General features: G+C 37.2%; 1 protein-coding gene across 4 annotated transcripts in view; it reads left to right on the plus strand.

Annotated features, from left to right (window-relative positions):
- LOC149155848 (protein NUCLEOLAR FACTOR 1-like) overlaps positions 1-26,582 on the plus strand; it is a 305,921-nt gene that overhangs the window by 100,739 nt on the left and 178,600 nt on the right. For all 4 annotated transcript variants that reach the window (XM_089446065.1, XM_089446064.1, XM_089446066.1 and 1 more), the window contains 5 exons: positions 9,403-9,503; positions 9,751-9,882; positions 9,992-10,072; positions 10,739-10,938; positions 11,377-11,449. In XM_089446065.1, the coding sequence (XP_089302191.1) occupies positions 9,403-9,503; positions 9,751-9,882; positions 9,992-10,072; positions 10,739-10,938; positions 11,377-11,449 (587 nt within the window). The remainder of the gene's footprint in view (positions 1-9,402; positions 9,504-9,750; positions 9,883-9,991; positions 10,073-10,738; positions 10,939-11,376; positions 11,450-26,582) is intronic.

Consider the following 26,582-nt stretch of genomic DNA (forward strand, 5'->3'; position numbering starts at 1 on the left):
CTGGCCTTTTGGATCGAAAATCCGATATGCCTTAGAGGTATCGCTGTACCTAATGAAGTATCCTCTCTACAATCTGATCTAACTTTGAACGCGTGTCTCTTGGAATGTGACAATACATTAGGCTACCAAATATCCTAAAATAACTGACATTTAGGCTCTTCCCTGTGACTGTAGATGATGGAATATCCACCTCTATATCCTCATGATGCATCTCCTTGATTTGCTGCTCCATACTTTGCGAAGTCTTAGGAACACCTGCACCTGATTTAGTGCTCGTAATGATCATTGTGCTAGTGCTCTGCTGCCCCTGGTCCTGCTGCTCAACTCTAGGAACTTTTGCTAGTTGCTCACTTTGATCATCAGCTACTGACAAATCTCTGGACCTCCTATATGCCTTGTCCTGAAGGAACTTGACATCTATCCTGACTATAATGCTTCTGGCCTTTTGGAACGAAAATCCGATATGCCTTAGAGGTCTCGCTGTACCTAATGAAGTATCCTCTCTACAATCTGATCTAACTTTGAACGCATGTCTCTTGGAATGTGACAATACATTAGGCTACCAAATATCCTAAAATAACTGACATCTGGGCTCTTCCCTGTGAATGCCTCCTTTGGTGTCATCTTGCCCAGTGCTTTATGTGGAACCTTGTTCTGTATGTAAACTGCCATACTACATGCCTCTGCCCATAGGTAATGGGGCCAATCCTGGTCGTACAACATAGCCCTCATTGCCTCTGAAATAGAATGATTCTTCCTCTTAGCAACCCCATTCTACTGTGGGTTGTAAGGAACTGTCCACTCTCTCTTGATCCTTGCCTTGGTACAAAACTCCTGTAACTCCTTTCTCGTGTACGAATATCCATTTTTTGATAGAATAACCTTGATCTTCTTTCCTATCGAATTCTCCACTAGAGTCTTAAAGTCATGAAAGTGATTGAAGACCTCATCCTTGGTCTTCAGGAAGTATATCCAGGTCTTCCTGGAGAAATCATCGATAAAAGTAGCGAAGTATTCGTATCCCTTAAGAGACTTCATAGATTTCAACCCACATATATTTGAATGCACTAAGTCAAGAATACCTCGTGATCTGGTGTCACTCCTTGGAAAATCTGCTTTCACAAACTTCCCCAACACACATCCTCTACAAACATCGTCATGCTCTATGCTCACCTCTAGAACACCTGTCACTATTTCACGAAGCAATCTAAGTGCTCCATGATGTATATGGCCCATCCTCCTATGCCATAGCTCCCCTTGATCCCTCAGATTGCTGCTGCTAACTACAAACTTAGGAGTGTCCATCTGCAACCTATATAACCGACCGCTCCTAAAACTAATCGCTATAGGTGATTTCCATTCTTTGTGCTTCAACAATTCCTGTGCCCCTCTAAAGACAATATTGTACCCTTTATCTTGAAGGATAGATATGGAAATCAAGTTCATACCCAAGCCTAGCACATGCAAGATCGTGGATTGGAATTGGCTTGCCATTCTCTCTCTGAAACCAAACAGTCCCTCTTACAACTGGCTTGCGCTTGGACTTGTTCCCCATTTGGATCTGAAATCTCATGTCCTCCTCCTTATAATTGTAGAAGTACTCTCTAACTCTTGTCATGTGAAATGACACCCTTCTCTCTATATACCAGAGAGCTCGTCTGTACTCGCTGAAGCCGTTGTCTGCCTCTCGCCCTTCTTCACAATCTTCTTCCTTAGTGGACAATCGCTGACATAGTGGTTAAACTCGTGACAACAATAACATTTGACCTTTGAAGGGTCCTTCTTCTCACCTTTTGGGTTTGGTCCCTTTCTGGACCACTTCTTCACTTTTCCCTTTCCAGCTAGGGCCCCGTTCTTCTGCTGTTCCTCACTCTTCTGAGTCCTATTGCTGTTGCCACTGACAAGATTGAGCCTCATCTCCAGGGTGAAATCACCCCATAATCGATCCCATCCCGACAATTGGTCTTGCCCATTAATCACTTGGATCAATACGTCCTAATCCCACTGCTTCGTAAAGCCATTGAAGGCTATACACACCTTTGTGCAGATGGCCCATGTGCCTATGCCATAACTCCTCAAGCTCCTTGCTGTGAAATTTTAATGCTGTTGCAATTACTGGTTATTATTCCCCTATCTATTTAGATTATTTGTCTTTTGCAATTAACATGCGACAAATATTGAATAAAATACAACTGCAATTTCACAAAAAATTAATAAACCACAGGGACTGAGAAAATTATGCACACACAAATAATGGACAATAATATTTTCGGACAAATGTCCCTGGAAAACCCTGAAAGGAAAACCAGTTCTACAGATGAGGGTTTTAGTTATTAAATTCTTTAGCTAAAATATTACAACTGGTTGCTGTAAGATGACAAACCTCCAGAAAATTATTCCGATCACTTCTGCAAGTCACTCTGACCTCCTGAAAGCAATTCATCCCACTAGAACAAATTTGATGCCCCTTTGAAGCTTGATCTGGCTCGCATGTGTGGCCTGGCAGATAAACTCAACCTTCTTGGCGATTCACACTGGTTGGGAAAATCAACTCGGCCTCCACTGGAAAATCTCGACTTCTATTGGCAAATCAATCCTCCTGTGCAAATCAATCTCTCCTGCAAATTCTCCTTACTCTGAAATTTCTCCCTCTCTGAGCAATTCGCACTGCCTGCTAGGGTAATTTGCACCCCTGCCTGGAGCAACTCACAACACTGGAAAATCGGTCTCTCTCTGCACAATAAATGATCTCCAATTCTGTTTGGAAATCATTGCGAAGAATCTCTCCGATAATTGTTGCTGAAACCTTTGCTACTGATGTTTTGTGCCGCCTTTGCGCCCTTGCTAGCACTGCAACTTTGTGTCTCGATGTGTTCTCCAAATGCCCTTCAATTTCCTATTATAATCTCGTTGATGAAACAACGACCATGATCCAATCATAATCGATGGCCAAGATCATATTGACCCCATCTCATGACTTTTCTAGAAGTCTCTAGGGAAAATCCATTTATCCCAACTAATACTAATTAATTAAGCTTATTTCCCTACGTTAAACTTAGGAAAAATAATTAACTGCTTAATTAAATCTAATTAAGGCCTTTTCTCACGAAACCTTTTCTGGGTATTGAAGAAAATGTGTTCCTTAGCCTCATAGACACAATCTGAGACTAGAACACTTTTTCGAGCTACACAAACTAACATTGCCTGAGTTACAACTCACTTTGCTTGTCAATGTTGCAGTGGTCTCAAACTGCAATCTGTATAGGCTCTTATGACTGAACTCAATCTGCTTGGCCACCTTGGAGTCTGAGGGTTTTATGAAAACCCTACGCTATTTGATGGTCACCTCGTACCCCTTATCCTCCTATGCTGACACTGAAATGAGGTTCTTCTTAAGCCTTGGAACATAAAGGACATCTGTGAGAAACAAAAGGTTTCTTGAATCCCACTCAAATATGATTGTACCAATGCCCTCGGCTCGTTTCTTCCTGTCATCTCTCATCTCAATATGGAACTACATGTCCTTTTCTGTTAGTTTACTGAAGTAGTTCTTGTTCCACGTCATATGACAGGATGCACCACTGTTTATGTACCATAAGCTGGTAGCCACTGAGCTTGCCATGCAAGCACTAAGTGAGAACCCATTCTCAAAATGAGAAGAGAACTCATCTATCTCTGCAAAGGCTGCTACTCGGTCCTTTTTGGACCGTTTCTTTCGGTTAGGGAACTTAGTAGCGTAGTGCCCAAACTAGTGGCACGAAAAGCACTTGATTTGGCTGAGATATTTATTCTTCTTTTTGCCCTTGGAGCTTGGTTGACCACCATCATTGTTCTTCTTGCCCATCAACTTGCCCCCTTTATTGGCTAGGGCAAAGTTCTCTTCAACTTCGATCTTGGTGCGAGACCCTCACTGAGCATGTCTGCAAAGTTCTTCTTGCACACAATCGCCCCATAATTGCTCCCATTCCGGAAACTTCTCTCTGGCACATAGTCCATTGGTAAAAGTTTCCCAAGCCTTGGTGAACCGTGAAACCCATCGGGGCAAAACTCACTGGGTCTCTTTCTGGAACTGTCTTGCCCACACTTGCCAGCTTGTCCCTAACTTGGGTAAACTTGGTGAGGTAGGACACCACAAAATCTGACTTCGTCATTTTGATGGTTCTTAGTTTATACTTAAACACTAACTTTATGGCCTCGCTTGAAACCTGATAGAGGCCAATTGTGGTCGTCCAACATAGTTTTGACCGACTTCTTCCCGATCAAGTGAGGGATGATGTGGTCCTTGATTCCTTCCAAGATGATTCTCCTCGCGTTGGGATCTCTTCTGTTATGCTGAGCCAACTGTTGAGGTTCATTGGGGGCGACTGGGACATCATCCACAAACTCCCATGCCCCTTGTTCCTCTAGCACCATGCTAATCCTCTCACGCCATGAGCAGAAGTTGTACGCACTATTCAACCTATTCTCAAATCTGAGACCTTGATATGCCATACTGCCAATTATGTAATATTCCTACTAGGAAATTAACAGTGAATAACATAACAATTTACTAGGAACAACAAATAAAAATTAAAACCACACACAAATCAGAACACCATGGAAACTGGGCGAAAATGCCGAGCGATTTTATTAATAATGGGTGCTGAGTACTTCAAATGGATAGGAATGATATAACCTGTGCTTGCTGAACAAGCTATGCAAATGCTAGGTGAAATCTTGCTGACACAAGTGCTGAAATGGCTCCAAACTAGTAGTACGCATTGCCCAAAAATTCTGCTGCTGGTTGACTGATGGAACAAGGATTTCTGCCTGAAATATTGCTCAGAAAATTCTGCAAAATTAGCCTCAGACTCCTCTCACCAAACCCACAAAAACCCATAAATATTTTGGGCTAGTTTCGGGTGACCAAGAAGCCCTCCAAGAGGTGCGAGTGGCCTCCCTAGCTTGCTGTGTGAGTTGCTGAAGTAACTCTGCTGCTAATTGTTCAAATGCCCCCACTGAAAATGCTCCCAACCTCCCTACAAAATTTTCCCTCCAGAAATCCAACTTTCTTCCGCCCTTGGCTCCTTGGAATCATCCCCTCTCCACACTTGCGCAGACTTTGCCCAGAAACTCCTGCACACTGCTAGAATTAGAGAAACTCGACCCTCCAAATTGCCTCAACGCCAACCCTACAAATCGGTGTCAAAACTCCGGTCTCGAGTAGGAAAATCCATCTGCAATTAGCTGGCACTCCAAACCTACTGTAGCTGATCAACAAAATGCCACTCGAACTGCCTCTGCTCCCAGGTAGTGTGCAGAACTGGAAATCACTGCAACAATGAAGCTCTGTAGAAGCCTGTGAATGGACCCCTCATGTTCCCAATGAGGAAGACACTCGAAGTTCTCCGAAGAAGGGGTGAAATTTTGCCTGAAACTCTTGTGCTAAACAACACTCCAACTCCTGCACTAAACAGCTCCAAGAGAGGTTGAATTGTCTAAGTGTGATAGTCAAAAGATGATGAGAAATTCTCCTTGGCTGCCTTAGGTACTCCAACCACCTTAGCCTCCCTTGGTGACCCCCACACTCCACTAAAATTTCAATCTTTCTCTCTCCTAGTGCACATTGCCTCCTTTTGCCTCCAAAGTTCACGTGAGGCCTACTCCACCCACCTTTCCTAAGTCACCAATGTTGCCAAAATTCACTTCTAATGTCAAAATTGCAAAATTTGACTATACTTAGCGAAATTTATGGAATTGGGGATATCACAAATTTGCACTGTCGAGAACCCTAGTGGCCAAATCGAACTGGTGAACTCGCTCCCTCTGAATGCAAACTCTGCTCCTGAAGATAAAAACATTCTTGGTATTCAATCAAAGGCTAAACTATGATACCATGTTAGTTTCTATTAAGAGTTAGTAACTGATTTTTAATTCTCTAAGCATGCAATCAGATACATAATTTAAACTGCTGATCTGAAACTTAAATTACAAATACACTGAGTTTTTTAACTATAACATGCTCAATGGAAATAAATAAAGCTAAAGACAAACACATTCAACACTTAAGACACCAAATATATCCAGGAAACACCATCTCTAGGGAAAACGTTTAAACTGTGTGTGTGTTTTCTATTAGCTTAGCAAAATAATAATCTTCAGAAATTAATACAGCAAGGAACATTTCCCTTCTACAGCAAGACCCTCTAAACAGCTGAACTGAGCAAAATCGAAATACCCCCTGTGCACTTCTGGCACTGTATGGCTGCACAGTACGCTCTCTCTGCGCACTGGTACACGCTGTACGGCCACACAGTACGGCCTTTCTCTGCACACAATAGCTTGCTGTATGGCCATGCTAACTCTGGGCTGAGGTAAGGCTGTTTGGCCCTGTCCTTCTCTCCCTCTTGGTCGCTGATCTTCCTTGCTGACTGCTGAAACCCTAACATCCTCTTGTTGAGCTAACACATATACTCTATGCCCTTTGAACTGGTCACTTCTGCACCCTATTCCCTCTTATAATTTGACCTGGGCCCTACCACCACTCTCAATGGCTGAGATTAAATCTTGATGAAGGGCTGAGATCTAATTATATGTTGGCTTTGACCATTTTTAGTTTTCCTAAGTTCAACATCAGGAAACAATTAATTAAATTAATAATCTGCTAAGTGGTTGTGTTGTGGGTCCCTTTGCTAGCCTTGGCACCTATGCAAGCAGAACCCTTGCTTCTCTACTCCAATCAACAAAAAATCCCAGACCTGCAAATTTGGGCACCAATATAGGAAGAAAACAGGCTGAATCTGTTTCATTCCTCTATCCACTCAAGGAAATCGAGAAATAAGATAATCTCGACTATAAATCGATTTATTTTGCACTTTTCAAGTAATTCGATACAATTCCTTATGGATTCAGTGTGATTCTGTACAACTGTGCTACTATACCGTACGTTTGTTCTGTAAGATGGATGGTAATGGTGGCTGAAAATTAAAAAAAAATGACCTTGCTTGGAAAAAAACATGGTTTCAGTGAAACTGTTTTGGCTCTTCTATGTGCTATGCTAACGATCTATCTCTGTTGGCAGCAGTCCCTATGTCTTCATGCTCCCATAGACTCCGTGGCTTTAGCTGAGCTCTGATACCATATTACAGAAATCAAACACATAAAGAAACTAAGATAACCCAAAAGAGTTCTCTGTATTGTATTGCATAATGAGAAAGCAAAAGCTTTCTTACATAGGATTACTAGCAAGTCAAGTCTATCCACTTTAGCAATGTGGGATGGGATAGACTGAGAAACACAATAAAGTTAAATAAGGCATAAGAGCATAAAATAAACTAAAGCCAAATTGACTTTATTAATGCCTAAGTCTAATATCTAATTGACCATTATAAGCTAATATTTACTTTAACAGTGCTAACTATGAATATATACTACTATATAATTGAATCATTGATAATGCATTTCTTTTTGGAGTCAGTTTGGAGATTGATCCCATAATCCCTGGTTATGTGTGCAATTAGCTACATAGACTCATAGAGCATTAAATACTAGTCCAATTGTTCTCGGAATTTTTATCTAAAGATACGGTATGAACCTCTGATTATTTAATCTTTAGTTCACTGCACTTTATTTCTGATGTAATAGATAGTCCAGCACGAAGCTTCTGTGAATATTATGCTGTTTCAGTGTTGCGGGGGAGCGCCCCCCCCCCTCTCGCTCCCGCTCCCGATCCGCGCTCCGGGCGGGAGCGGGTCGGGAGCGCGCTCCCTAAAAAAATTTTCGCTCCCTGCCTTTTCGGGAGCGTTTTCGGGAGCGTTTTGCGTTTTTTGCATTTTTTTTTTTGTAGTAATGTTCGAAATGCAATTTTTTTTGAAAGAAACAAATAGTTTTTGAGTGGGGCAACTTAATGATCAAGTCTAGGCCCTAGTATTGATATGCTATTCATGGTAATGTTAAATTCTTAAAGTAAAAGTGACATTTTCTTTAATTTTCATTTTCATCATTTTACTTAAATTTTTAACATTACCATGAAATGACTCAGGATGTTTGAGAGTGGTTTCGTCCTCATTGGATTTCATATGGAGAAAGTAGAATTTTAGATTTCATTCAAAATCCAGCAGACTTATCAGTTTTTCAGGATTTCAGGATTGGGGGATTGCAATGTTTCCATTGAATTTTGTCATGTATTAGGGTATGGAACTCATATTTAATCAAGAGTACCAATCCCTCTATGTACCTTGATTTTAGTGACATTGGTTGTCAAACTCCTCTATCATGACCCTTCTAAAAATGTACGCATCACTCAAACAAAATCTTGACTTGACATGCTATGCTTTTTCTATCTTATGTTAATGCTTAGAGGGTGATATTAATGACAAAGATCCCTATACAGATACAAAGGTAATGACAAAGATACCTCTGGATATTAATGCTTGGAGGGTGATATTAATGACAAAGATCCTGATTTTGCAACAAGACTAAAAAATTAGACATTTCTCGTGGTGGCAAGAGGCCCAAGCATAAGAAATAGATAATAGATTTACTTCTCTTCTCTAGTTTCTAGTAGCTTTTATAACTATTGACTCTTTCATATTTATTATGATATTTTTTTAAACAATATATGACAATTTAAGTTTGAAGTTGGCAATTATAACTCATTAGTAATGAATTATGAATATGATGCTTCATGAAAGTTGAAAGTTGTTTCATTTCGTTTCATTTTATAACATTTCATTTCATGTTAGATATTATTTGTTGTAATGGTTACACTTAGCTTACAAGTACAACTTTGGTGATCAATGATGATAAATGTTATATATTGAATTTTGAAAGCTTGAAACTTTAAGATTGATGAATCATGAGACTCAATATGTTGTATGTTACTATGTTACTAACTTGCGGACGTGGTTGATGAAGATTATAACTTCTAGATGATTGTTGTTATATGGTTCAATCTATGCTTTTTTATGTTTTTTATATCTAATTCATCATTTTACATGTTTTTGTTGACATATATGTATCAAAAATATAAAAAATATAAAAAATATATATATTTTTAAAAAATCGCTCCGGGATTCGCTCCCAAACCGGGAGCTTCTGAAAATGGTCGCTCCCACTCCCGCTTCCGCTCCCGCTCCCCGCTTCCGCTCCCGCTCCCAAGTAACATTGTGCTGTTTCTTTATTTACTTGATTTCTGCTTTTGGGTGGACCTGCCCTAGGAATTCGTTATTTGATACTGTATTTTGATGTGATTGCAAGTCCCATTGACCTACATTGTCATTCGTGAACTTTCATATAATTGCTTTTATTCTTTCTTTTTTTTTGATCAGTGGCGTTATTTTTTTTGCTTAGTTGTGAATCAGTGCATTTTTCTTATGTTTTATGGAGAATTTCTTTGAGTCCAAGTTTCATTTCATCTTGCAGGTAATAGCTATCAAGATATATTGCATTCAAACAAAAATGCATTTTTGTGTGGAGGTCAAGATGACGACTCAAGCATTATGGATGCATACCTTTTGCATATTGTATGTCTGTTATCTAATATTTATTTTCCAACAAAATTAGAAATCTAAATTAGAATCACGTTTTGTTTTGATCAAAGGTTCAAATGTTATCATTTAAATCTGTAGGCAACATGCTGCCATTGGAGTTAGGGTTAATTATCTTTTTGTAAGCGCCGTGTTTCATTTTTGGGGATGTCCCAATGTTGTATTTGGACAAAGTTCATTCACGATTTCTGGACTTCAAGCATATTTAACATTGTTGTTGCAGTTGAATCATATCTATAAAACAAGAGATCTTGTGACCAAAAACAGTGCAAGACTGAGTCAACAGGCTGAGCAAAAAGATAAGACAACAGATGCAACTGGACTATCACAAGACCAAGGGTTTACTCGCCCAAAGGTGTCCCCAATTTGTCTCTTATTTCATTTTGAATCATTCAATTTTTACTCTTTTCAAAATACAGAAATTCTGGTCAGTTTGGGTTTGCGACTGACACTGTTTATTACAGGTTCTCATTGTGCTGCCACTTCGAAGCATTGCCCTCAGAACTGTGAAGAGTTTGATAGATCTGATCCCATCTTCGTGCAAAGTAAGATTTTATTGGTTCCTATGAGCTGTACTTTTCCTCTTCTGACTAATCTGTATTGCTAAACAACGTGGGAGGTCAAGATGAATTGATGATATCTACTATAAAATGGCCAACATACTGAAGTATATATTTCTTTTATTTGCTAACAAGATGAATTTTGAGTGAATACATTCATCCATATTTTGTAATATTATTAGGGTATTCTTGCTAAGATTATTTGGTCCATGGCCATTGTCTAAATAAGTTAATGCATGGCTATTGTCAAAGTTGGGGCAAAAATTAGTAATCTAAAAAGTTGGACAGTCATAATGGTAAATCTTGATTGATGAGACTTTTATTCATGTCTATAAAACTTTGTAGGGTTTGGTGCGTATGATGAAAGTGTTTAATTTATTGAGTTGAAACTTGAAACTTGTGAGAAGTACTGTTGTACAAGATTAATTGTTGACTTTCAGATTCCAACAAGAATTGGTAAAGCCAGCAGCTATGGCTAGGCGTTCTTATGCTTTGTTTAGCAACCCATTTTTCTTGATCTTTCATACCATCGTTGATCAGAATTTTCAAATAAACTTCAAAACCTGTAAACTGTAGCCTACTAAGATAAGGTTTAACTTTACATAAGATTAATGCCTTTTTACTGACCTTCATATGATATTGCCATACCAGGTCAGCATTGAGTATAAGAATAGGCTTTTTGATGAATTTGGTAATGGAGAGGATGAAGACAATGAAGCATTAAAGGAAGGATCAAAGTCTGGAGGCCAACATAAAGAAAAATCTCAGATATCTTCAAAGCCTGCTGATTTTCAAGCTCTTTTTGGTGGGAACAATGATGATCATTTTCGGATAGGAATCAAAATTACAAAGTAATGTGATTCAACTAAAGTAATTTTTAATGTTAATTTCATATAATTAACAGTGCAAGTTCACTTAAATTTAGATAGTACTTTTATTGACCAGATGCTACCTATGTGCATTACAACCTTTCCATATGTGTCATTATGATGATCAATGCATGCTGGATATAGGTTGAAATGCTGTCTTATTTAGATAGATGCATCTAAATATAAATATAATTTTTGCCTGAGGTCAAAAACTTTTCTTATCTTTTTAGAGTTTGGTATAGATAAAGAACATACTTTTTTAAAGAAGGGTCATGTATAATTAGTAGTCCCGATGTCAATATATAAATCTAAACAAAAGATTTTAAGATTTAATGGACCTATTTCTACTAATCTAACAATTAAAAGGCGACTGAAGAATGTATCCTTGACTAACATGGTTTTATGGTATGCCCTGAACAGGAAAAGTGTGAAGCTTTACAGCGATTTCTATTCTTCAGACATTATTGTGGCTTCTCCAGTTGGCTTAATTACTGTGAGTTAATGCTTTTACCTATGTATGCTATGAATTTGCAACATTTTGATGCAAAGCCTGTCTTTTCTTTCATAAATACTAATATTGTTAAGGTATTTTCTGTCTGCTTGCCCAGAAAGATCTCTCTAGTACCAACTATTTAAATGAGATGTGATGGACATGTCCAGTATTTGTTATGAATAAATATATAGGAAATAATGTAAATGATAATAATCATAAATAATGATTAGTTAATTAGTAATTAGGTTGAAGAGTCATGTCTAAATGAGACATGACTCTCCATGAAGAGACACCTGCTTGGTATATAAGCAAGCCTCTCACTCTCATTGTATCATTCTTATTCATACATTTAATATATAATATTTGTATCCTCATGGATATCTTTATATTCCAAGTCTTCTAGAGTAATTAATCTGTAGAAGGAACTTTGTTCGCTTCATTTGGTATCAGAGCAGTCGATCCTTTGGCTGCTCCACCGCTGCATAGAGCCGTGTTCTCCGATCCAGGTCTTTGACCGTCAAATTCATCAACATTGTTGTTGTTGAAGCATTTCGCTACAAGAATTTGGAGTTTCTCCATTTCGCTATCAAGCATTTGGCCATTCAATAATATATATATATATATATATATATATATATATATATATAGATAGAGAGAGAGAGAGAGAGAGAGAGAATAAAAAGTAAAAAAACAAAGATTAAAAAAAATCAAATTCAAAAAAAGAAAAAAAAAAAAAATAAGTACATATAAAGATTAAAAAAAAAGATTTAAAATAAACAAATAAATAAATATAGTCTGATGTAAATTTTGAAGGAGAACATTTATATATATAAAAAGATTTTACATTATTGATAAAAAGTGCATGATAAAGTTAAGAGGGAATCTTTCCAAATATATTTAAAACTATATGTAAGAGAAGGAAGAGTAAATAATATTATTTCATTAAGTGGTTTACAAGCCCGTGGTTTTAGAAACCCATGGTAATTGACCATGGTATTTTAAAAGTAAAAGAAAAACAAAAGGAATACAAAATCTCTTTATGTGAATGGTAAGTTTTACTTTTTACGTGGAGAACATTAACCGAGGTTTTAGAAACCCATGGTAATTGCCCATGGTATTTTAAAAGTAAAAGAAAAACAAAAGGAATACAAAATCTCTTTATGTGAATGGTAAGTTTTACTTTTTATGTGGAGAACATTAACTGAGTCAAAAGTACATAAGTGAACATATATTTTATATTATACCCCAAAGAGGTGAATAGCCACATTTCACTAGGGTTGTAACTTTTCAAAAAGAAAAGAAAAATTATTATAAATAAAAGATATATAAAGAGAAGTATTATATTATAAAGAGGTATTTAAATAAAAGTTCAAGTCATAAAATTATTGAAAATATATATAAGTACAAAGCAGGTATTATTATAAATGGTTACACAAGGAGAAAATATCAGTTAAGAGTTTACGTTAAAGTGAAGTTGAATTAAAGTTTAAAGAGTTATATGAAAGTTAAAAAGTAAATACAAAGGACAATAAGATATTTTAAAAAGGCCAATTGAAACAATATTTAAATCTTCTTTTTAAAGTACAAAAGGGAAAACAAAATGTAAGTAGAAATATATAAAAAGAATACAAAGGAGATTTGAAATATTAAGGCATGCATAGATAAATTGGATATAAAAAAATAAAAAGGTAAATAAATATAATAAAAAGAAAAGAAAGAGGCCAGATTACATATATATTGAAAAGATTCAAAATTCATAAAACATTATTAGTAAAAAAATAAAATAAAAAATAAAAGAGTTAAATTATATATATATATATATATAAGAGTCTATATAAAAAGAAAGGGAGTTAAATTTAAATAAAAAGGGAAAATATCAAGTAAGTCATTAGGAAAACAAAATTTAAGAGGAAGTTAGTGGAATTAGGGTTATTTGGAAAAAAAACGTATATAAAAAAATATGGGTTTCTTTGCAATATGTCCTTTTTGTTCAGAAGGATACCCTAATTGTCAAGAGTCATTCAGAAATCAAAATGTTGTTTGCATAAAATGTTACAAAACTTTTACCTTTGTTGAACTTCTAAGTGATACAGAAAAATAATCATTAGCAAGAAATATGAAACTATTAATGGCAACAAGTAGACAACAACATACTGATTTGAATAAGGAAATGAAGAAAGGATAATCCACATTGCAAATTGAAAGCCCATCATCACTCCTACCAAACGATGTAATCCAGCGTACCAAGAAATTGCAGTGAGAAGATCGAGAGAATGGCAAAATAACCAAACTTTCGCAAATCAAGGAAGCATTACAACAAGGACATAAAAATTGTGTGGATACGCACTACAAGGAAGTAATGGAAAAGGATGAAGAAATCTCTCACCTCAAGGACCACGTCGAAAAATTACCCGCACAAGTGAAGAAGACTAAGGTCACAAAGAAAGAACTCAAGAAACACTTATCAAAACAAGAAGATGAAACCTTGCGTTTAAAGAACCTTAATAAAAATTTATTAGAACAAATGAGAGATCTAAGAAATGAAAAACTCAAAGTCAAAACGTTGAAAATAAGGTTGATGAATCAGAAACCAAAGAACTTTTACGTCTGAGAAACCATAATCAAAATCTACTGACTCAAATTAATAAACTTAAAGATGATAAGAAAGAATTAAAAGACAAGTTAGAACAATTTACTCAAGAAGAAGTATTGAAATCTCCCGTCGTAACAGTGCAAGTTGAAGATAAGGGAACGAATACCGATCCAGTGAATATCATAACTCAAGAAGAATGCAAACTAGTTGAAGAAAAGACGCACTTAGATGTTGCAGTTCAGATGATAAACACCCCAAGTGAAGGTTCTGTAACCAACTCAACAACGTCGTCACTTGAAGTAAATAAAAAAATTTCCACACACTTAATAAGGGAAAGTCAAACCAAAAAAGTTCCCTATCGACATCTGAATCATGAGAGTAGACAACTCAACCATGCTACATATCGGGACCATTCAGACTAGAAACAACAAACTGATGTTCCAGAGAATAGTGATGTAACCTCAATCCAGTCCTATGATGACAAGTCGTTACAAAATTCCAGTAATCAGAATATTCCACAGAAGCTTAATCTAGAATGGTTTCATCCCTTCTCAGTGCGACAATTTTGTTTGTCACTTAGAAGATCATATCAACTTGTATCGACGAAGATGATGGTTCCGAGATGAGAAGACATTCGAAACCAAAAAAGAGATCAAGCCTTTTTCATCGACAAGCTTTGAGGACAAAGATTTTTGAGGAGGAAGACAATGTTATGAATAAATATATAGGAAATAATGTAAAATAATGTAAATGATAATAATCATAAATAATGATTAGTTAATTAGTAATTAGGTTGAAGAGTCATGTCTAAATGAGACATGACTCTCCATGAAGAGACCCTTGCTTGGTATATAAGCATTCTCACTCTCATTGTATCATTCTTATTCATACATTTAATATATAATATTTATATCCTCATGGATAACTTTATATTCCAAGTTTTCTGGAGTAATTATTCTGCAGAAGGAACTTTGTTCGCTTAAATATTTCTGATGAAAACTATTTAAGGGGGTCTGTCGATTTCAATCTTTTTACTAGTCTCGATCCTGGGACCTATGGATTATGGCCCACGAACTTGTTCACAATCTTTCAAATCCTCCATCATGCACAACTGTATGTATAGTCTCACATCAGTCTACTTGCAGCGTTAATTTCCAGATCTCTTAACTCATGGCTTTCGTCATACTTTCACCTGTAAAGTGACTGTCGCCCCTGAAACACATATACAATTCTCCTACTCTTGGAAAACACACTAACCAGGTCATGCAGACATAATTTATATATAATAAAAATAACACATGCAGAGATAAAATATGCGCACACATTTACATCATGTAGGAATCTAATTTCATTACATTAATTGCTAAACTATTACATGGCACCTTGGTTGGCCAGATCTTCGTTCTAATGGCCGCCCTTCATACACACACGGGTTTACAATTTATATTAGAAAATTACAATATCATGGATTATTTCAAGATCCATGATCTTCTCCATACAGCTCTCAACGTGATCCTCTCCACAAAGCTCTTTACATGATCTTCTCCACAAATCTCTCGACATGATCTTCTCTACAAAGCTCTCAACAAATTACTAAGATTTCTCACAGATGTGATTTTTCAAGCTTTTAATCCTTTACAAAATACATATTACCCTGCTTTTTTGACAGTTGTGCCTTCTATAACCCATTCTTGCTGATTTTTCGGAGAATGAGTCGATGCTCCTGCATCAATTTAACTTATAGTGTCCAAATTTTCCCTCCTACAATTTTTAGTACGACTGATTGTGGATTGAAGTGGCTCCATCTCTCATTTGATGTTTTCCAAGGGTTTTTCACGTCTGTTTCCTCTACGATGGAGATCTAAGAGAATCTTGTCGTCCACAAACCTACCATAGTAGGATGACTAATATTTTAGGGAGTCTCTAGTACATAGACAGTTTTCTTTGTGTTAATGTAGCTTTATTTTTTTGATCAAATATTATCTTAGTAGTTTTCATTTCCTTTGTTGATTTCTTTGAGATTTCCAATCGTTCTTCAGTGTTTTTTGTAAGTCCTGGAAATGGATTTCCATTGTCTCTGTTTCCATTTGTAAATCATTTATTAGAGTTTTTAATTCGTTTGCTTCTGATTGAATTTTATTGGAGGTATTAGTTCCTCCCATTTCTTGTTTGTTGGATTATGAGTTCGTCTCTATATCAACTCCGCCTTTGTGGACTTCTTGCTTGGGGAGCATTCAATTCTCAAGACTTTCAAAGAAGCACTACTGGGTCTGTCTTTATTTTCAGTTGGAACTGATGTGATATAACCTTAGAGCACCTTGTATTGTATTGGCGGTTTTGTCATCACCGTAGTATTTTTACTGTCATTATTTTTTTTCCTAGAAAAAAATCGTACTTTGTATTTCATTCAAAATTGAATGTACATTCTAAAGGAGGGTTGATTGAATAAAATCCCAAAAACTATATTTTCCCTTCATGATATTCTTCCTCCTATCCATAGTTTTAAAACTCCAACTCCGACTCCGACTCCGACTCCGAAACGGTAATGACTCGACCGGCTCGATTTCAATGACTCGGTCGTTGTAAAAAATACATTAAATATTTTTTTATTTATTTATAAAAAAACATAATTTTAAAGATTTTAAACATAATTTTAAAGATTTTCATTCTTGTTTCCAAACACACAACATTATAATATAGATGGAAGACAACATATGATCAAAGTAGGCTCATGAACCAATCCATTATATCAAAATGGTACCCAATGGCAATACATAGTCAACTGTCATACATGATCAAAGACTCAAAACAAAAAACACATAACCAAGGAGGCTAGAAATGGCCTCTACAACAAAAGTAAACTGTGACCAGACTCCAGTACTAGTACTACAGCTACTGGCTAGTAGCTACTGCCAGAGGAGCCAAGATCATGTTGATCAATCTCTGGATCATCATCAGAGTCAGACAGGGGGCCCCATGGCTCCTCCTCATCATCATCTCCAACTGCAGCTGTAGAAGTGGTACCAGTAGCAGGCTGTGCAACTGCGGCAGATGCAAGCTGAGAATCGAGATAGAGTAGATATGCGGAGGCGCTTCTGTCGTCGCTGAGCAGAGGAAGCACCTACAATTGGAGTCCTTGCTGGCTGTGAGACTGAGGCTGGTGGATTGGGATCTGCATTCAACTGAACAGCATGTTCAAGTTCAACTGATGTCTCGATATCTAAATCTAAATCAAGATCCTCATCAGGATCAAACTCTGCTGGACGACTCTCCACTACCCAATCTGATGTTGGATCAATGTCTTCCAACACAATGGGATCTGAATCAGGTCTTTTGTTTAGCAAATGGTTTCGTCTGAGCCGGAGGTTGTATTGGACATAAACTAGATCATTTAACCGTTTTTGATCCAAACGGTTTCTCTTCTTTGTGTTACTTGGGAGCAGGAGCGAAAACGGGAGCGGGAGCGACATTTTCAGAAGCTCCTGGTTTGGGAGCGAATCCCAGAGGAGTTTGACAACCAATGTCACTAACATCAAGGTACATGGAGGGATTGGTGCTCTTGATTAAATACGAGTTCCATACCCTAATACATGACAAAATTCAATGGAAACATTGCAATCCTCCAATCCTGAAACCCTGAAAAACTGAGAAGTCTGCTGGATTTTGAATGAAATCTAAAATTCTACTTTCTCCATATGAAATCCAATGAGGCCGAAACCACTCTCAAACATCCTGAGTCATTTCATGGTAATGCTAAAAATTTAAGTAAAAGGATGAAAATGAAGATTAAGGAGAATGTCACTTTTACTTTAAGAATTTAACATTACCATGAAATTTGAATAGCATATCAATAGTAGAGAGCATTTGAGTGTGTTAAATAGGGTTTGGGAGGGGGAAATGGACCCCAAATAACATTTAGCTAATTCATAAAACACCTCGAAGTCCCAACCAATCAGCAAACCCCTTAAAATTTCATTAAAATAATGTTAAATCGCTGTTTTAGTGGGTTACGGGCCACTGTTTGTGACTCGGCCGAGTCAGTACGGGAAACGGCCGAGTTGGCCGAGTCAGCCATGACTCGGCCAACCGAGCCGTTTTTTGTACCGAATCACTTAGGAGGGCAATGGAACGGACCAACTCGGCCGTTTCCGTTTCGAAACGGCTGTTTTTTAAAACTATGCTCCTATCTAGTTACATAGTGTATCTAATGCAAAAATCATAATATAAAATCCCTTCATTACATACAAAAAGTTGGATTGCTAGGTCCTGTTGTCACGTGGATTGTACAGGCACCGTGTCAACGCTCAAAACAGGGGCTATCACTCTGATCCCCGCCCACTCCATTCTAATTGTCTCCCAACAACAGGCTATGGGGGGTAGTCCCTTTGGAATGAAGTGAAGGAAAACAAGTTGCGAACCAACTTACTTGGGAGACATAGATGAGTGGCCTAACCACTTGGTTGACATTGAACAAGATTATGATTAGATTAGTTTTTATTCTTAAACATTACCATGAAATTTGAATAGCATATCAATAGTAGAGAGCATTTGAGTGTGTTAAATAGGGTTTGGGAGGGGGAAATGGACCCCAAATAACATTTAGCTAATTCATAAAACACCTTGAAGTCCAAACCAATCAGCAAACCCCTTAAAATTTCATTAAAATAATGTTAAATCGCTGTTTTAGTGGGCTACGGGCCGCTGTTTGTGACTCGGCCGAGTCAGTACGGGAAACGGCCGAGTTGGCTGACTTGGCCAACCGAGCCGTTTTTTGTACCGAGTCACTTCGGAGGGCAATGGAACGGACCAACTCGGCCGTTTCCATTTCGAAACGACCGTTTTTTAAAACTATGCTCCTATCTAGTTACATAGTGTATCTAATGCAAAAATCATAATATAAAATCCCTTCATTACATACAAAAAGTTGGATTGCTAGGTCCTGTTGTCACGTGGATTGTACAGGCACCGTGACAACGCTCAAAACGGGGGCTATCACTCTGATCCCCGCCCACTCCATTCTAATTGTCTCCCAACCAGTGTTGCACGAAGCGCCCCCCCCCACGGTTCCAAGCCCCGAAGCGCGTCCCATACGGAAGCGCCTAGGAAGCTTGGCCGGAAGCGGCGCTTCGGCTTTTTTAGCCGCTTTCTGGAAATTTGGAAGCGTTTTACGGAAGCGCCGAAGCGTGCTTCGTACGACGCTTCGGGCGTCGGAAGCGTGGCGCTTCGGAGGAGGAAGCGTGGAGCTTCGGAGGAGGAAGCGTACGCTTCCAGAAAAGCTTCCGGAAAAGCGTTTAGAAAATCATTTTTTTTCAATTTTTTTTTAATTTTAGGTGAGTTTGCTTGTTGGGGGTGGGTCTACCTTGGGTTAGGGTGACGAATGAAGGCAAAAAAAAATATAAATATAGCAGATGCTCCCTCATGGTAATGTTAAATTCTTAAAGTAAAAGTGACATTCTCCTTTATTTTTCATTTTCATCCTTTTACTTAAATTTTTAACATTACCATGAAATGACTCAGGATGTTTGAGAGTGGTTCCAGCCTCATTGGACTTCATATGGAGAAAATAGAATTTCATATCCTATTCAAAATTCAGCAGACTTAACAGTTTTCAGGAATTCAGGATCAATGGGATTGTGGCATTTCATTAGATTATATCAAGTATGAAGGTATGCGATTAGCATTTAATCAAGAGCACCAAGCCCTATATGTACCCTAGTGTTGGTGGTGTTAATTGTTGAACTCCTTTGTCACGCGGCACGCCCTTAGCAAAAAATTACCTTTCAATCAAGTCAAAATCATCGATCAAACATGTTAAGCTTTTTCTACCATATTTTAAGTCTTGAATTAGGTAGTTTGATCAAAATTGGGCAATGTTGACTAATATCCCTAGACAATCAAGGTAGAGGCAAAGGCTAGACAAGAGGAGAAGAATCTAGGTTTCAGATAATTAATGTACAATGGATGTTATATCTATCTTGATTTATGCAAAAATATGCATGTTTTCATGTCTTCTACAATTAATTTGGTATTTGGGATGTTTGTTTTGAGTATAAATGCAAAAAAATATAAAAATATATATATATATATATATATATATAGCAGACGCTTCCGCGGACGCTTCGCTTCCTAGATTTTTGGAAAATGACGCTTCGGCGTCCCCGCTTCCAAAAAACGCTTCCGCTTCGCTTCCGCTTCGTGCAACATTGCTCCCAACAACAGGCTATGGGGGGTAGTCCCTTTGGAATGAAGTGAAGGAAAACAAGTTGAGAACCAACTTACTTGGGAGACATAGACGAGTGGCCTAACCACTTGGTTGAAATTGAACAAGATTATGATTAGATTAGTTTTTCTATTATGAGACCAGTGCCTTAATGGAGTCACAAATTCTTGCTTCTTATAAATTGGAACCAAATGACTGGATGGACACTCACTGCTTGAATGGTAGACTAACCAATATGATATGAAAATCCTAGAACTTATGTGAGATGCAGTGATCTTGGTAAATTTTAGTTAAATGCCTAGTCTAAGTGTAACCTTCCCTTAACTATTTTGAAGCTGGGCTCCAAGGTAGGTTGTGGGAAGGAGGCCAACGGGAAGCAAGGTAGGGCCTGATTAATGATACTTTTTTTGGGGCTCCTATCACTTGATGCCTCTGGCACTACAGAGACTGTGGCTCTGACGACTGCAAGGGCACCGTGTTAACCACCGAAGAGTTGCCGAGACCCCTTAGGCTAGATAAGAAGGGTTGTTTGATGTCTCTATCAACCTAGCTTATTCTAGGAGGTAAATTAGTAATGCAAATCTAGATCTAGTATGCTTATGCAAGACATTATGAGTGAGATTTATCTTGAGTTAAGATTTTCTTAAATTGTTTTAGTACTTATTTAGAATCTTTTTAAGAGTACTTAACAATAGTGAATTGCAATTTTAGACAAGAGAAAATGCTTAGAGATATACATGTAAACTTTAACAATATTCCACAAGATACCAAATGCTTAAAATAGTCAATCAAGATGCTGACCACAGATTTATGACAGTTTATACCAGCAATACTACATTGATAACTTGGCACCTTGTTGGTTTATGAAGGACTGAATCACTGATTTTCTGAATTATTTCAAGTCTGATATATGTTATTTTGAGGTCTGATTTGAACTTTAAAAGTCTGATCTATAGCTTCTAAGCAGTCTTATAATCAACTGGAAATCATTGGAGGGCTTAATGCATTGATTTTCTAGTTTATTTTTGACATCTTGCATCATTTCTTGACTGCGATATAAAATTGCAGACCTCTGGAAACAAGGTTGCAGCATAATATATCACCTATAAGTCTCTAAAATTGACTATGGAACCAATGTTCCACCAAGTTTCGAGGATGAGGAGGCGAGGGAGCAGGGATACGTAGGAGCAGCCTATGCAAAAGCTCTCCACAAATTTTTAGGAAATGTGGGGGGACGTCGGGGCTTTAAAAACTTATAAATATAAAATATAAATCGGTGAATCATATAACTGAAACAAATTTAAAACAAAAAGCATGATCATTGATATCATTATCATATAAATTATAATCGTACATCATACATGTAATTTTGTAACTGTATAGTGTAACTACTAGTCTACTAACTTACTAACAATTCACAATGAAAATAAATTATAAAATTATAAATGTTTAAAGTTTTAAACTTTAAAATTTAAACCATATTGATGTTCCACTTCCAACTATGAATATTGAATAATATAAAAGTCAAGTTTGATACATCATGATCCGGATTTAAACAGGAACACAACAAATTACAGAGATAACCATATACACAAAGATGTAGCGGAAATAATACTTCATTTCATTAATGGAAAATACTGAAATATGCTTACAACCAGAAATGGAAATAAACCAGCTAGGGCGATGGTAACTTATCTCTGAGAAGAGATGTGGTGGCTACATGCCTCTGAACTGTGTTACAATGAGGCTCGAAGGCCTATTTATTGTTGAGAAACAATGGAAAACCCTTAACATTCCAAAACCTAACCCTAGGAGATGAAACGCCAAACTGTGGGCCCTGTTTGGGTAAATTGGTACATCAACTTCCCAGGGTCGTAACTTTGGCATACGATCTCCGTTTGACGCGTACAATAGCTCGTTAGAAAGATCTATCCGAGCACTACCACTTTGGGAAGGGCAACATGGGTCCATAAATACAGATGTGCAGCAAAGATGTGCAAAGATATATTTGCTTCTCAGATAATTACAGAATCCAGATATGAGACTAGCGCTCCGTGATACAAGCAGATCGAGAAAACTTCTTGCAGATGCAGAGCAGGGAGATCTTGTCTCATCTAAAACTCAAAGAACTCAAACTCACAATACAAACTATAGAGTCAGACTCCGTGGTGCAAGCAGATCGAGAAAACTTCTCGCAGATGCAGAGCAGGGAGACTTCACTCAGACTACAACACTACTCAGACTCTCTCAAAACTCTCAAGACTCTAATGCCCTTCATGAGCTTACAATGCTAGTATTTATAATATCCTAGCAGGGCATCCGGTGAAAGGTTTTACCGGGAAGTTGAAACCAAAAGAATCAAACTTTTTCTAGAACATCATGCAAGATGTCTATCACGAAAGAACTTTGTACAAAAGTAATGAATAGTTCTAAAGATTCGGGCAAGTGGGGACAACCACTTGTTATCTCGTCCCTTGGAGGCTAAGCCATATGGGGACCGAATCATGACATCTCTGAAGTGAAAAGATGGCCGGAATCTAGGACATCGGCTCTTATACAAAAGTAATTACACAGTGGAGATTTTATTCGGACTAAATCCCACGGAAACCAAAGAGCAGTATATGTACAAATAAAGCAGGATATGAAAGGATTTCATTTGATTGATCCTTTCAATCAGTCGCTGTTAGCCCTGTCGTCATAATCATGTGCATGAGTATCTGGAAGAGCTGGATTGTTATGGCCAAGTCTGATTTGGTCTTGTTATATCAATTTCTCAATTAGTTCTTCATTGTTTGGAGCCAGCACTTCGTATGGGACAGATTCATCTAGCCAATATGGTGCTGCATCTCTGGTACAACAAAAGAATGGGAATGTGAACATGAATGTTGGCCTGTCATGTGGGTCCACTGATATCAATCCTCTGAATCTGACAGAAAGCTTAAAGGACTCATCTTCTTCATTAGGAATGACAATTGTGTGTTTGTGGATGAATTCAAACTCTAAGACGTAATCATTCTGGACAGCTACATGCATTTCCCAATGGAAGATTCTGACAAACTCAGCAAAAGTCCTATCAAAAATGCTTTTAGCTCTAGGCAAATATCTAAACATGAATAGCTTAAACCATGGACTCCACTAATTGTTAGAGGGATCTATAGCGTGAGCATAAAATATGACCTTAACCGAAGCATGTATCCTAGCTCTTTGGTGAATAGAAAAGTAGTCTGACCATGTCCAGTCAGTATTTTGAATACACCCAAAATAAACAGGATCTGGTTCCCTAGACAATGCATAATAAACACGCCATGGCCTAATCCTATATGGTAACTCTTTTGTATATGACCATCTAGACTCCTCAGAATCAAACCATTTTTGCAAAATGATTTGTCTTAAGCATAATGGCAAGACTCAAACCTGTTTTGATAGACATTCTAGACAAAACTCATAATGACAGTTACTACAGACTGTAACATACTTAACTCTTTTAGACTCGACATGACTGGACTGACTTGTAGAAGCTTCGTGCTGATTAAGTGGTCTGAGCATTTTGATCTCCTTGGTTTCTTGAGCACCTTCTCTGGTAAGCATGTCAGCAAGATAATTTTCTGCACCAGATTTGTAAACAATATCAAAATCAAAACCTTCTAGCCATAGTGCCCATCTTAGTACTCTGGTACTACCTTGTTCTAACAATCTTTTGTTTGCCAACATCTGTTTCATATGCTTTAGATCTGTTCTGACAATAAATTTAACACTTTTCAAGAACAAGTGAAATCTTTTTATTCCTCTCTTTACTGCAAGTATTTCTTTATGAGAAGAAGGATACTTTTTCTCTGTATCATCAAAAGATCCTGAGGAATAGGCACAAACCAATTCTTTTCTTCCATGCTTTTGTAACAAAACTGCAGCCCAAGTGTGATAAGAAGCATCTATTTCAAGTATAAAAGGAAGATTAGTATCAGGAAGCTTGAGTTTTGGCAAATCATTAAGCTTACTCTTAATACTAATTACTGCTGCTGTCATTTCATCTGTCCAACTGACACCTTTCTTCTTTAGTCTGTTCTGCAGTATATTTGTATCCTCTGATTGTTTAGCATAAAATTTTCTTATATAATTCAGACATCCAAGAAATCTCTGCAGGGTCTTTACATCGACAATTATATCAGGAAACTTTAATAGATGGGTTAGCACATGTGGCTGAAGTTCTACATGTCCTTTTTCTATGTGTAAACCCAAGTAATCAATCTTGACTTTTCCAATCTGAAACTTCTCTTCTGAATCTGAAAGTACTAATCCATGCTTATATACAAGTTGGTAGAATTGTTCTAAATGGATTTTGTGCATATTTACATCTCTGCTAAATACAAGCAAATCATCAATATATACAATAATGTACTCTACCCCACCAAAAATGTCTTCCATCCTTTTTTGGAATTCAGATGGAGCATTTTTCAAACCAAAGGGCATCACAGTCCATTGATATTGGCCATGAGGAACAGTGAAGGCTGTTTTATACCTGTCAGCAGGAATAATACCAATCTGCCAAAATCCACTTTTAAGATCAAACTTGCTAAACACATTAGCATTAGCAATCTTAGCAAGTAGCAATTCTTTGTTAGGCAGAGGATATCGAATAGGAAGAAGAGCATCATTCAAAGCCTTATAATTAATCACAAGCCTTTTCTTGCCTCTTTTCTGCTCACTATGCTTATTGACATAAAAAGCCGGGCAGGCCCAAGGGCTCTTGCAGGGTTCAATAAGCTTTTGTTCTAACAATTGTTCAATTTCTGCTTTGCATAATTCTTGCTCTTTTGGACTCATATGATTTGCACTGGCTTTTTGTGGCCTAGGAATATATCCTTCTCGGTAAGGTAGTGCAACAAAATACTTTTCTCTTGCCCAAAAGGCATCTGGCCTACTGGAAGTACAATCTGCACGAAGTTTATCAGAAATTTGTTGCAAAGTTTTGGGACCATGTAACTCTGCATTTTTTACGATCTTATTAATCTTGGTCAGATCTTGCAGACTATACTGGAGAGGATCCTGATCTTCAGGCTGCACATTAATTTTGTAATCACTATAAGCAGGGACTGTGATAGGACCAGCAGTGGTGGAGAATATAACATAATCTTGTCCAAAAGTGACTAGCAAATATTTCTTCAGAAAATCTTGTCCTAATAGAACATCAGCACCAGTATCAAAACTATACAAAGTGACAAAAACCTGGACATCATTCAAGAAAATAGGAAATTCAGGAGCTATATGACTTATTTCCATTAAATCACCAGTGATAGCCCTGAATTGGAGTTTAGTAGGCTGCCAATAATAATGAGGAATGGCTTTATATTTGCAGTAGCTACTCATAGCACCAGAATCTATTTGAGCATCCAAAGTATACGGTTTAATGCTAGGGACTTTAATTCTTATTGGAATAACTACTCTATCTCCGATGCCCATAACATTAAAAAGCTCAACATTTTTCTTTGGGGATATCTCTTCAATAACTGGCACATTTTTCATCAGTAGGCTTGTTAATTTAGAATTACAATCATCATAATCAGAAATAAGTATTTGAAGTTTGGATGACAACTGTATCATTTCTGACCTTGTATGATGAATTGAAGATTCCAAATCTGTGATCTTCTTTTTAAGAGCATCAATTTGATTCATACCTGGAGATACTGAAATCTGCAAAGGTCTGAAAATTGAATCGAACTCTTTCTCGATGAAGTCATCATCATCTCTTTCTTCCTCTGAAAATCTTTCTTTCCTTTTGGATGGCAGTTGTTTCTCAAGATTCTCAAGTTTTTCAGTCAATCTTCTTCTTGCCGTAAACTGAACTGGATCTAACTGTGCTAGATTAGCTTTGACTGCTGCAATCTTTGCTTGTATCTCTCCTAAGGAATTCAAACTGAACAATTTAATATCAGGAATGAATGTTTCATCAGAATCAGATGATTCTGAATCAATTGTTAATTTCCTGATTTCAGGAATTTCACTATCTGAAGATTCTGAAGAAGAACTTGAAACTTCAAAATATTCTCCATCAGAGTGGGAAATGAGATCCCAATCTTGTGGATCATGTATTGTAGAAAAGATATTCATTATCTTCATCTGCTTTTTATCTTTCCTTTCTCTGCAAGCGTTAGCATAATGACCTTCTTTACCACAAATAAAACACACACCTTTTTTAGAAGGTTTTGATCTTTTCCTAAATACTACCCTTCGTCCTTTAAATGATCTTTTGGAAGGAAAGTATTTTTTCTTTTTAGGAAAGTATTTATCAGCCTTGCAGGAGCAAGAGTTATCAAACTTTGCCT

The sequence above is a fragment of the Pinus tabuliformis genome, chromosome 9 (assembly GCF_031772625.1).
Source record: "Pinus tabuliformis cultivar Carrire ecotype Pingquan chromosome 9, CPIR1, whole genome shotgun sequence".
Lineage (NCBI taxonomy): Eukaryota > Viridiplantae > Streptophyta > Pinopsida > Pinales > Pinaceae > Pinus > Pinus tabuliformis.